Source organism: Octopus bimaculoides, chromosome 1 (assembly GCF_046866305.1).
Source record: "Octopus bimaculoides isolate indiv1 chromosome 1, ASM4686630v1, whole genome shotgun sequence".
Taxonomy (NCBI): Eukaryota; Metazoa; Mollusca; class Cephalopoda; order Octopoda; family Octopodidae; genus Octopus; species Octopus bimaculoides.
In genome coordinates, this window is record NC_142928.1 from 55,780,291 (window position 1) to 55,795,729 (window position 15,439).

Consider the following 15,439-nt stretch of genomic DNA (forward strand, 5'->3'; position numbering starts at 1 on the left):
TACAATTCACTTCGATGTACATAGTATGATACACACAAAAATACAAATATAATATGCATGTCTGAAAGTGTTAGTGCGAACATGTGCGTGTGTGTATAATATACATGCGCGCGTGTGTATTATATATATATATACATATGTATGCACACACACACATATATATATATGTACACACACACACATATATATATACATACATATATATATAAACGCAGGCACATGGTTCCGGGTTCAGTCCCACTGCGTGTCTTCTTGGACAAGTGTCTTCTACTATAGCCTCGGGTCGACCATAGTCTTGTGAATAGATTTGGTAGACGGAAACTGAAAAAAGCCCGTCGTATATATATATATGTGCATATGTTTGTGTGTCTGTGTTTGTCCCCACACCATTGCTTGACATCCGATGCTGGTTGTTTACGTCCCCGTAACTTAGCAGTTCGGCAAAAGTAATCGATAGAATCAGTACTAAGCTTACAGCGAATAAGTCCTGGGGTGGTGCTCCAGCATGGCCACAGTCGAATGGCTGAAAAGAGTAAAAGAATAAAAGAATATATATATACCAAGAGAAACAGTCAGAATGAAGGGGAGTAAATCCCGTATGACTATGTTGCCCGCGGGCAAGAGCGCGGGCTACTAACCCCAAGATTGCGAGTTCAATACCAGGCAGTGCCTTGAATAAATAATAATAATAATAATATTAACAACATCAGCCAAAAAAAAAAAAAAAAGGTGCAGGAGTGGCTGTGTAGTAAGTAGCTTGCTTACCAACCACATGTTTCCAGGTTCAGTCCCACTGCGTGACACCTTGGGCAAGTGTCTTCTTTTACAGCCTCGGGCCGACCAAAGCTATGTGAGTGGATTTGGTAGATGGAAACTGAAAGAAACCCGTTGTATATATATATATATATATATATATATATATATATATATATATATGCATGTATGTATGTATATGTTTGTGTGCCTGTTTGTACCCCCAACATCGTTTGACAACCGATGCCAGTGTGTTTACGTCCCCGTAACTTAGAGGTTAGGCAAAAGGTTGGGGTCAATTTGCTCGACTACAAGCGGTGCTCCAGCATGGCTGCAGTTAAATAACTGGAACAAATAAAAAATATATGTATATGTGTGTATATATATTTATATATATATATATATATATATATATATATATATATATATATTATACACATATGAGTATATATCCACGTCTGATATATGAAGTGCGTGTGTGCGTGTATATCTGTGTGTGTGTGTGTGTGTGTGTGTGTGTGTGTGTGTGTGTGCGTGCGTGTGTGAAATTCCCAATATATATCTGTATATATATGTGTATATGTATATATTTATGCATTACACTGAGAACGAGTAGGGTGAGAGAGTTTGCTTTTCATTGTAGGTCTAAATACACTAAGCTCGCTTGCCATAATATAACAAGTGTTGATGTTGCTGAACACATTGCCCTTGTGAGTAAGACGGGTTACTTTACTGGTTCCCACCCCACCGCACATCTCACCTCCCTCCTCCGAAACGATAAGGTGTTGCCATTGGTCGTTCTTGGAGAGGCGGGGCGATTCTATAAAAGTTAGCCTTGTTAGCTGGCTTGAAACTTAATCAGGGAAGGCCGACTGTGGTTGTTCGTGGAACGGTGTGTGCCAGAGTTCTCAGTGGGGTTTCAATCTCGCTGTTGACCGACCATGCGGTCTGTGATGGTGGCATTTCTAATGCACTTCTGCAGTAGCATGATGCGATCGTATGAAGCATTCGGCCAATCCACTGACCATACTTATCCACAAGGTTTGTTCATTTAAATTGATTTTCCGAAATACCACCGATTTACATAACGGACATATCGGACCAATTTTTTGATTCGTTGGAGCGACACCATGGATTTCGATACTTAATCGCGCGCACAAATACAGATTACACACACACACATACGCACACACACAATGTGTTTGCATATACTTCAGATAAGTTTCCATCTATAGTGACCATGGCTTTGTCTGACTGTGTGTACGTGTGTGGAGTGCGTGCATATGTGTATGTGTTTGTATACATACATTCATATGTGTGTATGTATGTATGCATGCATGCATGTATGTATACATGCATGCATGCACACACACACACACACACACACACACACACACACACATATATATATATATATATATATATATATATATATATATATATGTATGTATATATATGTATATGTATATGTATGCATCAACACAGTTTATATCTATATTTTTCTCTTATTCTCAGATATGGATGGTGGTGTCAATGGATTACCTGATTTTGCGGTTGTCTTCCCCGCTCTAGTGAATACAGGCAAACCGGGAAGAAACGTCGGTGAAACAGAAAACCACTTTAAAGAAAGGGATTCGATTTCCCGATGGAGACCAAGTGTTGCTTATAAAATTTTAGTACACAATCGGACGTTAATTTTCAATTTGGAATTACATTCGGATTTTATTTCACCCTTTTTAGTAGTAAAACATCTGAACGCTAGTACGAGGAAATTTCGCTCACCTTCGACTGGCCTTAAATGTTTTTACCAGGGAACTATTAATAATGTCCTGGAAAACACGGTCTCCGTTAGTCTGTGCAATGGAATGGTAAGTTGATGATATTCTCTTTCTTTTCCTTTATAAACTTTTTTATTTGTTCATCATTAAAGCTTTCAATGAATAAGTTGTCAGACGGTATTTAGACAGGATCTAGCGATCTGTCAGGAAACAATCTCTATTTTAAAAAAGTTTCATTGCTTTGATATCGATTCTGCGAGAGAGATCCATAAGAATACTATTTAGAGTGTTTCGGAACTGGACGTTTCGTTCGATTTGAAGTTTTTTCCCTTGTTATTCGGCTTCCCTGCCACCCACCATTTCCCCTTTTTTTTTTCTGAATTTTGAATAGTATTTGGTCCAGCTTGGTTATGAGTGCATCTATGCATGCATATGTGAGTGTAATAATGCACTATATTGTGAACGCATGTATTGTAGATATGAGAGAGAAGAGTGTCTGCCTCTGTGTGAGTGAGTGTGTGTGTGTGTGTGTGAGAGAGAGAGAGAGAAGAGCGAGAGAGAAAGAGAGAGAGAGAGAGAGAGAGAGTATATGAAGATAAATTGTGAGAATATTTAAAAACATTGTTTTTTTCTTTCTGTCAGGTATTCACGATAATAGTCTGAACATTGTGGATAAAATAAATTGTACTAGTGAATCAATTAAAATGAACTAATTGTATTTTTTAATCGCAAAATGACATTTTCTGTTTAGACGCACTCTGAACAAACACCGCATGTTTTGTTGGGTTTTGTAGAATTAAAATTTACCGTAGAATTTTATTAGATTTTATTTTGGTCAGATATTTTATATCTCGCTGAAACCATGAAGTGCTGACTTGATTTCTGTCATTTACATAATTTCTGATTTTATATAATCTCCACTTCGTTTACATAAATGTACGTGTGTTTATATTTTCTCTGTTCAACCACTTTATCTGATGATTATCACAGACACACATTGGAATGAGATCCAAGAATTTTTATCATTCTAGACTTAAATTCTATTTATATTTATTAGCTAAAATAGAAAACGCTTTATTATCAAAGAACACAGGTGCACAACAATTGTTGGTGTCTGTGGCATTTGCACCTACACACGCACGTACACGTACACACACACACACACACACACACACACACACACAGAGTTTGTGTGAATAATGTACGCTTTCCTATGAAAAGGAAACACGGAAAAGTTAAAAGATACCTTTTCACCGATCACATTCCATATATTTTAAACATACCAATATATTTCAATACATTAAAAGGATGCTATATAGAAAAAAATTGCATGTGTGAGATAAGAACTTTTACTTTCAGAACCATTTATCAATTTTTGCAAATATCAACTCCGTTCTGCAGTAAAATGATAATTTTTCGAGTGTTCTTATGCTCCGAATAAAGTTTATTAACGGCCGTGTTCTATAGAAACGAATAATCAACAGAAGTCACCAGTTTAATTTTTTCTGATATCAATAATATTTACCACCTGAATGGAACTGGGTTTTAAATAAAAAAATAAAAGAAACTCGGTTATTCTGTGGCTTGCACTCGGTCTAGTTGAAAACCTTGGTGTCAATTATAGACGTCTGACCCTGTTAAAACCTATCTAATTAACGTAATATGTTGGCATGCAACAGGTTCCTCTGCTTCAGAAAAACTCTGCTACGTCTATATACTTATGTTGAAATTTTTACCCCTAATTTTATTCATTTATTTATTTATCTAGTTATCTGTAGATGTATTTGCCAAGAACAAAGTAATATTGTACTCGGCGTGACTGCTCCATTTTCTTCAGAATTTCTGCTGTCTACGCATTCAACTGTTTAACAAAGCAATCAGTCAAGTTCCTTTTTCTATCGTTGTCTTTTTTTCTTCCTTTCTTTTTACTGAAAACCTTTGCTGAATAAGTGTTTTATTTATTCCTCTTGCAAGAGACTAGTAAAAGAGTGGTTGGGAGAGAGAGAGAGAAAGGGAGTTAGTTCCGGCACATATAGTAGAAGTGAAGATAGATACCATCAATGCCATCTAATTTCGATACTCTAAGTTTTTCTTATTATCCTATTAGCATATTTCAGTTCTTCTTCTTACTCAGCGTTTTACTTCAACTCTTCAATTCTAAAAATATATAAAATATAAATATACCACCACCACTTAATCGGACACTTAGCGCATCTGACAATGTGAATTCTTCAAAGTAAAGAAAGTTTACTGCCCGTACTTAGTCAACTAACATCCTGAGTGTGTGTGTATATGTAAGAAGCTGACTAATATGTTTTTTTAATTTTATTTTATAAAACATACACATCTATATATTTATGTTAGTAAGTCTAAACAAGCAACTACTGTACTGAATCCAGATAGACACACACGGCAAATATAATACGTTCACCTAAAAATGCATTCGTCAGCTTTTCAAGAAGTGTGTGTACATCAGGGTAAAGTTAACCACAACATTCTTAGTTACTGTGAGGGTCTTCCTGAAAATAACTTCTAAATGTTAAATTACATCTATAAGAAATGCATAATAATAATCTTTATTTTTTAGAATGCATATATATTCAAAAGGAAATAATCCAAACAAATTCCCTCTAATCCGGAAAAAAAAAAAAGAAACAAAAAACTATATGACAATTAATATGTATTTACTTTCAGATGAAATTTTGCCCAGTTATTTGAGTGAATGAGGGCTTCAGCTAAGAAACTATTTCTCAGTGAAAATGTTTTCTAATGCCTTAACTACACCAACTAAGAGCTAATAACAATTAAAATCCACACGTACACACACACATGCTAGTACCCCTTCTTACCGGCATGAATACGGAAAAGTAGATTAAGGTTAGTTGATAAGAATTTTCAATTTTTGTATTGATTAGAAGCCTGTCGTATATATGTATATGCATATATGTATGTGTATATATATGTTTGTGTGTCTGTGTTCGTCCCCCAACATCGCTTGACAACCGATGCTGGTGTGTTTACGTCCCTGTAACTTAGCCGTTCGGCAAAAGAGATCGATAGAATAAGTACTAGGCTTCCAAAAAATAAGTCCTGGGGTCGATTTGCTCGACTAAAAGCGTTGCTCCAGCATGGCCACAGTCAAATGACTGAAACAAATAAAAGAGTAAAGAGTAAGTAACTTAAAGGAAAACGAACTATGACAATAATGATAGCTTCTTACATGATTAAGGAAAGATACCGCACTAAGACAAAAAAACTTGCATTTTTTTGCATGGAATCAAGTACTCTGACCTCCTAATATGCTGCAAATCTCTTATTTTGGTTCGGAAAGTGTGTGGGGGGGGGACTCATTTTTCCGAGCTTACACGGATTAGAGGGAATTTGTTTTGGCAGATTTTCTATGGTTGGATGCCCTTCCAGTCACCAACCCTGACCTCCTAATATGCTGCATATCCCTTATTTTGGTTCGAAAGTGTGGGGGGGGGGACTCCTCGCCCCCTTTTTTCCAAACCAAAATAAGGGATTTGCAGCATATTAGGAGGTCGGGGTACTTGATTCCACACAAAAAATTCGATTTTTTTTTTCTTAGTGAAAATTGTGCAGATGTTACTCAAGAAATCTACCTAGTAAATTATACTAACCTTAATACTCAACAGATACTTATTTATTTACCTTTGGAGGATGGAAGCCAAGTTTGTTCTTGATAAGATTAGAACTCAGAGCATAACTAAATACAAAACCGTTTGGTGACCTTTGATTCTACTACCTATTACTGTTGTGTCAAGAATAATAAAGCACAGCACAGGCCAACTTTCCCCACTGATCAGAAGGCTATTCCATCACAGGGTTACCCGTTTACAAGTGAGTGGACAGGAGCAATGTGAAATGAAGTGTCTTGCTTAAGAACACAATGCACTACTTGATCTGGCAATTGTGAGTGCAACACCCCCTACCACTTAGCCATGTGCCTTCACTTATTTGTATACATATATATGTGGAGGCGCAATGGCCCAGTGGTTAGGGAAGCAGACTCGTGGTCATAGGACCGCGGTTTCGATTCCCAGACCGGGCGTTGTGAGTGTTTATTGAACGAAAACACCTAAAGCTCTACGAGGCTCCGGCAGGGGATGGTGGCGAACCCTGCTGTACACTTCCACCACAACTTTCTCTCTCTTACTTCCTGTTTCTGTTGTGCCTGTAATTCAAAGGGTCAGCCTTGTCACACTGTGTCACACTGAATATCCCCGAGAACTACATTAAGGGTACACGTGTCTGTGGAGTGCTCAGCTTCTTGCATGTTAATTTCACGAGCAGGCTGTTCTGTTGATCGGATCAACTGGAACCTTTGACGTCGTAAGCGACGGAGTGCCAACAACAACATATATATATATATATATATACACACATATATATGTGCATATACACACACACACACACACCCACACACACATACCCACTTATGCAACGACTTCTATTTGGTTTCCATCTACCAAAATCCACTACAAGGTTTTGTTTGTTCCAAGGTTATAGTGCAAGACACTTGCTCAAGGTCTCACACAGTGAGACTAAACCTGAAAATATGTGGTTTGGAAGCAAACTTCTTACATTATGGCCATGCCTGTGGTTTTTTTAAAAAATTTTTTTTTTAACCTTTCATCTTCTCTAAATTCAGTAACTAAATAGTAGTAACATAACAGAATTGTCTTTATGTCATGGAGAGAATATATAATGAGTTTTAAAATAGTCTAACAATTGGTGCAGTATAAAGAAAGATTAGGCTAATCAAAGAGAAAATTTTTTTTCCCTCTCTCTCTCTGGGAGAGAGGCACAAGCACATACACAGACATAAACACACATGGCAGTAACTTCCGCCAACCAAATTCAATCACAAGGCTTCGGTCGGCCGGGGGCTATAGCAGAAGACACTTGCCCAAGGTGCCACGCGGTCGGACTGAACCTGAAACCATGTAGCTGGGAAGCAAGCTTCCTAACCACACAGCCATGCCCGCGCCTAATGTTTTTAATTCAATTTGAGTTTGTGATTCATAAGCTATGTGTCCTAATTGCAATTTCACTCTTTAAATCTGAACCATGTCAAAGCAACATCTTTGATACCCTATCACCTAAAACATTTTTTCTTTGTCACAAAGATCAAAGCAAAGCTCCAATAACAATTTATTTATTGAGACATGTTGACTTTCAAACATTGACAAAAAGTTACAGAAATAGCAATTCTAATATAGTTCTAAAATAAAGAAAACAAATAATACAAGTATATCTTGCTTCAAATTGAAGACTTAAACACTAAAGATAAAATGTGATTAGATTTTTGAATTTGATAGAAGAGAAGTAAAAGATTTCCTGCAGGAAATAAATTGGTAAATGCTGACATATTTCCTATTTACATTTATACCGCAATCTTTCCTTGTACCATTTAAAATTTTATAATTTTGAGAAGTGTCATTAGCCAACATTCTTCATTACATTATTGACTATAATGTGTACATGGCTACCAGAATATCATCATGATTAATGCACGAAACAAAATTTAGCAGACATGGTTTAATTTTCAAAGAAGTATGAACAAGTGGGCAAAATGCGGAAATGATTTTAAGAGCTCTTAACTTATTTTATTTGTTGTTGTTGTTGTTGTTAATTTTGAATAAAGCCTTAAACAGGAAATGGTGGGAGATAAATTTAAAATCTACTATACACACACTTATATATTGGGAAACATTGCAACAAATGTGATATCTGAAGTTTGAAAAAACAAAAATGAATAGAACTTCATGAAAATAGAGGGAAATAATTAGAATATAGCAATGCATTTGGTGTGTGAAGTCTGCATTTGTTATGCACATGTGCACATGCACATGCACACATACACATGCACATGCACACACACATGCACATGCACACACACACATGCACACACATGCATACATACATATGTACATATATGCATACATATTAAAGCATATGTGTATTGAGTTCTAATACTAGGTTATTAAGTATTATTGTACCTAATAAATAAAATAAATGCTCCCTTTTAAAGCCCAGCCAGGCTCATGGGCCCGGTTTCCCAGTTTCAATGGCGTATGTGTTCTGCAGCTAGACGGGACGCCAGTCCATCGCAGCACTACTCATTTTTGCCAGCTGAGTGGACTGGAGCAACGTGGAATGAAGTGTTTTGCTCAAGAACACAACGCGTCGCCCGGTCAAAGAATCGAAACCACAATCTTACGATCATGATGCTGACACCCTAACCACTAAGCCATGCGCCTCCACTTACTGTACCTAAGGGAAATATTAAAATATATAGGCACATACACACACATACATTCTTTCTGTTCATTCTTTCTTTCTAATATATATCTACATGTTCAATGATGAGCTGCTTATAGCTATTCATTGCTTGGCAGCTACAACACCACTTTTGTTTTAGTCACAGTTCAAGTCAGAGTTTTAGTTGTAAACCAACCTGAACACTTATTGTAATACCTATTCCATTATTAGATGCAATTTTATCAGTATTCTGTGTGTGTTGGTGGGTATATGTATACAGGGTGCAATGGGTAAATTGTCGCTATTTTATTTTTTTTATTTCACGCATGTGCATTGTTTGTTTTTGATTTTGTCAACTACGCAGTATAGTAGGGTCAGTTGGGCACCATCTGTGCGAAAAACTGCACCATGATGCAATTCACTCTGCCAAAAATTTGGAAACAACATGCTGTACTGCTTTGCATTCATGCCAGAAGCTCCAATACGAACATTTCAGAATGTTTGAGTGTCAATCTGAGGACATGTACCAAGAGTGATAAAAATCAAACATCCATTCAACATTATGGTGTTTGGAGTGATCTCTAATGACACCAACACTATACATCCATTCATCTTCCCACGTGGCCTTAGACTCAACATGGAGGCCTACATCAAGTTCCTGGAGGAGGTAGTGCTGCTTCAGCTCAAGAGGGTGGCTGCTGAAAGACCCTCTGTCTGGCAAGAGGAATCTGCACCATGCCACACAAGCAGGAGAACCCAGTCATGGCTGTCAGACAATTCTTACGACCACACCACCCTTAACATCTTGCCACCTAACTCCCCAGACTGAAACCCCCTTGATTATTTTGTGTGGAATGCATTTGAGCGAGAGAGCAACAAAATTCCTTGTAACACCAAAGGTGAACTGACGGCAAGGATTTTGGCAGCATTCACCAACTTAAACAAGAAAACAAACCATCCAGAAGAGTTACAGGAGGTTCTGAAGTCATCTGGAGGCCATGGTTGAAGCCAATGGCGATTTTATTGAATAAATTTAATCTTCAGCATTTCAAGATATTTTTATGTAATTTTAGTAGATATATCTGTTAAAATGAGATGTCAGTGTTATTTTCATTTTTGCGTAATTTAGACAACAATTTATTCACCGCACCCTATATGTGTGTGTGTGTGTGTGTAGCAGGGAGAGAGAGATATATGTAATACACTTATACTTACATATTGAAACATGTATATTATGTTCTAACACCAAGTTATTAGTATTGCTATGCCTATGCAAAAATATTAAAATACATTTCTACACACACACATATACATACATATATATATATATATATATATATATATATATATATATATATATATATATATATATATATATGTATATATATATATTGAGCTATGCCCTTTGAGTTCAGATCACACTTGAATTAATTTACCTTTCTTCTTATGGGGGTTGATAAAGCACCTCTCCAGGACTGGGTATTGACAGAATGATTGAGTATTGTGGGATTGCACATGCTTTGCAATATATGTTTCAGATCTATGCATTTTGAATTCAAATCCTATCACCTGTCTCTTGTTAACAGGCCCTTCAGAATCAGACACTGTCAGTTTTTGGATATGACATCTCCCAGTACTAATTCATTGACCATATGTATGACTAGTGCAGAGATGTGGAACCTGCGGCTTTAAGGCTGCATGTGACCTTCCAGTCCATCAAGTGCAGCCATCTGTGGCCATTGATATAAATTTTTCCTATTTTGACATTAAATATTTTTTGTCTAAACTCATTGTACACCCTAAACTTACAACACACATAGACAAAAGGAAAATTACCTATGTTTAGTGATGTCACTCTCAGAGATTGGAAGAATTTTTCTATAAACCCAGTGAATTTAAACTCAAAGCAACAAGTATATAAATGTAATATTTCCTTGTCAGCTTCATCAGCGCAATGAGAGTAAGTGACTTCATGTATAATACACAAAAAGTTTCTGTCTCATCCACCTTTTCATTGTGATCTGTGCTATGTACTTTACTTCATCGTAGCCAACTTTATACTGACTTATTTTGTAAGACTGAGTTAGTTATAGCCTTATTTGAAACCGTAAATCCATCAGTGCATGCGTTAATTTTACAGACTTGCTTTTTATCATTGAGACTTGATAAGTGATTTAGTGATCATATTCATTGTTACTCTGTTAAGCCAATCATGTTCAGAAACAATGTTCTTGGAATCTTGGTCATAACTTCAACAATTGTCATTATTTTGTGAGATTGGAAACCATCGATATTTGACATTATTTTTGTAACAATTAGGTAATGATACTAATTACAGAAAAAAAATTATAGCTAATCTAGATGTTGTTCAGCCTCGAGTAGTAACAGTTGCTAAAGTCAAAACCAAAAACATGGTTTTGGATACAAGTTTATCGTGTCTTGTCTAAGACTGTTTTATTTGGGTCAGTGTGCAGCTGGCTTTACTAATTCATTATTAAACTTTTATTTTTCTATGGTTTCTTAGAATAAATACATTTCTTTTTAACCCATAATTATGTCAAAAAAATTAAAATGAACTTTGAAAGAAGAAAACAGGATCTTCAATGAAGAATGAGAATTGCAATATTTTTTAGTAAATAGTGGAGGCAAAATGTCTTGCTTGTTTTGTGATACCACAATTGTAACAGTTAATTAATTCAATGCACAGCAACATTATGCTCTTCATAAACACAATAAATATGCCAAATTAGAGGGTGGGTCTCGAAAGATAGCATTGCAGAAATTGAAAGATGGAAAACAAAAGCAAAGACAATTTTTCCAATCTGTGTTGCATCAAGGGAATGCGACGACAGAGGCCAGTTGCATATTTGCTTGGAAATAAAAGTTAAACCATTCAGCAATGCAGAACTCATAAAGGAATGTATTTTAGAAGTGGTAGGATGTATAAATCCTGATAAAGTTAACAAATATAAAGAGGTGCCTCTTTTAAGAAGGACTAATACAGATCAACAGCATGAATTGGCCTGCAATGTAACAGCGCTATTAAAAAATATAATCCAAAAAGAAAATGTATATTGCTCAGTGACTTTGGATGAATTGGCAGATTCCACAGATTCAGCACAAGTATTGCAGTTTATTCATACTATAACTGATGATTTTCAATTATATGAAGAATTATTTGCTTTAGGCACCCTTAAAGGAAGGACATGAGAGATAGATATTTTTAACAACTTCAAAGAGCAATATCATAAAGTAGGACTAAATTTTACTAATTTGGTAAGTGTGTGCTCCAGCTATGACGGCTGAAAATGAAGGATTTATTGCACATCTTAAAAGAGGGATCAAAGATACAAATGTACTGTTTTCTTTTCATTGTATTTTACATCAGCAAAATCTGTCATTTTAAATGACACTTTGCAGAAGGTTATAAGTATTGTAAACTATATTCAAGCAAATGCCCTGAAGTATCATGAATTTCAAAACATGCTGATGATGGATGACGAAGTAATTAATGTGGATTTGCTTTATCACTCAAAAGTATGCTGGTTGTCACAAGGGAAAGCATTGGTCAAAATTTTGCTTTTATGAAGACAAACAATTGACTTTTTCAAAGAAAACAATAAAACATTGTGATTTATCAGATCCAAATTTTTTGCCGAGATGTTGCATTTTTATGTGATGCAATGTCAAAACAAAATGAGTTAAACATTTCATTGCAAGATTAAAATAAATGTATTTATGATATGTGGCAAAAAATTTGGGCATTTAGAAAAAAATTGTCGTTTTCCAAGTTCCTTTTGGCTCAATCAAAACTTTCAGAAGAACACTTTCTTCAGCTTACAAAGGTAATAAGTGAAAATGAAGAAGATATTTTTGAATCTTGTGAAGAATACAAGTCACGTTTTAGATTCATTAATAGAAGAATATAATAAAAGATTCAATGATTTTGAAAAACATAACATCACTCTGAAACTTGCTTTTCAGCCTCACTTAGTTGATGTATCAGAGGCTTTCGAAGAGTTACAAATGGAGTTTATTGAAATATCCAAAGATAATATCCTGAAATCTCTGTTTGACAAGTGGGAAAATCCCATTGAAATTTGGAAAAATGTGGCAGAATATCCTCATCTTCGTTAACATGCATGCCGAATAATTTCCTGCTTTTCTTCAATATATTGTTGTGAATCCACATTCTTGTACTTGACACAAATCAAGAATTTGCTGAGAATGCAATTGACAAATGAGTATTTGGAGGACCAATTGAAACTAAGAACCACTATGTTAGAACCTGATATCAAAAAAGGCAAATTCAAAGAAGTTATTCATTTGTATAAAAAGTACCTTCTTGCCTAAATTAAATATTTGAAAATGTTATATTCTCGATGTTCATAAGCTGTCTTTTTTATAAGATTATTATTCATTAACTTATTACTTGTTTATAATGTACCTACCTACTTAAATAAAATATTTGAAAATGTCTGGCTTTCGATATTATTCATTTACTTATTATTTGTACAAAAGTACTTGCTTAAATAAAATATTTGAAAAGTCATGCTTTCGATTTCTACACACTTGTCTTTCTTTTATTAAATTACTAATAAATTAATTAGGGGATAGAGTAACTAAAAAAGGAAAAACAATTTGTTCAATGCGGCTTCTATGAGGGATGATGAATTGTAGGGTGGCCTTCATGCACAAACAGGTTCCCCATTCCTGGACTAGTGCATGACCTACTTCTTGAAACATTCTCAGTATCACAGCAACTATCCCTGGTGCTCCAGTTGCTTTTTCAGCCTTCATTTCTCTCATCGCATATTCACTGCAAAGCTTTTCAAGCTCAGTAGCTGGTCACTGTTAAATCTGTTGGGATAGAATCACAATTCTCCCATACATTTTCTTCATTCAACCAACTCTTCAGGTAGCATTTTCATGATTCTTTCATTTTGGCATAACTAAGGCAAGTGCACTGCTATTATTCTATCTTTTTTTCCCCACAGCATCTTAATTCTCTCTGCTACAAAATCTTTGCAATCCAGAACATTTTACATTACATTACAAAATATGTGCATAGCTTGTACTTTTGACTCTTCCTCTTCCTAAGTATACCTGTATATCTGTCTATTTATCTACATGTATATTCGCATGTGTGTATATTTAGATATATATGCATATGCAGTTAATACTAGTGTATATAAATACATAAGTCTGTACATATGCACATGCATGTACAATAGTTAGTAGGTAAATGCCCTTCTTTTTCCCCCTTACAAAGTGTTATGCAGGTCATCTCAGTTCCCAACTAAACAGCACTATCCTAGTCAGAGAAAACATTTTGCCCATCTGCAAGCCGCCACCTGTGAAGACTATCTAATAAACTATGTATTCTACCCAACATAAAGGAGGGATGTTGCCTTTATAGTTATAATGAAGTTAACCCATCTTGGAATTTAGACAAAGCCAGCCATACAGGTAGACATGGGCTCCGGAAGTTGTTGTGAAATCTAGGTGAGCTGAAACTCTAAATTAAAAACTGATTGAGAAAGAGAGAGGAGGGTGGAGGTGAGGGAGGGGAGACTCTTTACTTCTGAAAAAGCACCTCTCTAATACCAGTGGAATTAGCAAAGGCACTCTGACCATGGTGTAAAGCAGGCATTCATAGAAAGGGTGCCTTGCCAAATACAAACCATATGAAATCATGACAGTTACAAATTAAATAAAAGAAATACCTGATTGTTGTATATCTAGTACTTAAAATGGTAGTGACATGTATGGTAGAGGGGTATCCAGGTGTGAAAATCTAGCCATGCGTGAACACCTGTCAATCATACCAAAGAATTGCACCAACACTTTTCTGTTCAGATGCAGAAAATAAACAAGTCACACATCACCAGGAACTATCTTCTTCCTGTCGGATGCAAAACTTTAGGGCTGCCATCATCAGTACTGGAATTGTCTGGGAAAGATTACAAAATTACTAGAGTGGAGGTGAGTAGATAAATGTCATCTAGCAGATGTGTACTATCTACTAGTTGTGCACCTACTCCTAGATGTATGCTATCTACTAGTTGATGTATGGCATCAAAAACGTGGAATGGAGTGAATCTTCAGCCAGATATTTCATACACAAGGAACAGTGGGTTGAGCAGGCATATTATTAGCAGAAAACTGGATAAAGCAACTGAGGTAGTCAGGATATGTGACAGAATAATTAAGCTTGAATTAGCTTTAGGCAGCACAACAGCAACTGTGATTTCTGCATAGGTACCACATTCAGGACTAATAGGTGCATAAGACGTTCCTATGAAGTCCTCTTTCATATAGATTTTTCCATAACAAATGACAACTGCATGATCATGGCTGGTGATTTTGACAAACACATAATGGCAATACTATGATGACTACTGCAACATGTGGAGGTGCAATGGCCCAGTGGTTAGGGCAGCGGACTCGCGGTCATAGGATCACGGTTTCGATTCCCAGACCGGGCGTTGTGAATGTTTATCGAGCGAAAACACCTAAAAAGCTCCACGTGGCTCCGGCAGGGGATGGTGGTGAACCCTGCTGTACTCTTTCACCATAACTTTCTCTCACTCTTCCTGTTTCTGATGTGCCTGTAATTCAAA

General features: G+C 36.0%; 1 protein-coding gene across 1 annotated transcript in view; it reads left to right on the forward strand.

Moving 5' to 3' along the window:
* The first annotated feature begins 1,568 nt into the window (after positions 1-1,568).
* LOC106883875 (A disintegrin and metalloproteinase with thrombospondin motifs 9) overlaps positions 1,569-15,439 on the forward strand; it is a 143,376-nt gene continuing 129,505 nt past the window's right edge. The window contains exons 1-2 of the mRNA XM_089351131.1: positions 1,569-1,794; positions 2,269-2,621. Coding sequence (XP_089207257.1) covers positions 1,695-1,794; positions 2,269-2,621 — 453 coding nt within the window. The 5' untranslated portion in view covers positions 1,569-1,694. The remainder of the gene's footprint in view (positions 1,795-2,268; positions 2,622-15,439) is intronic.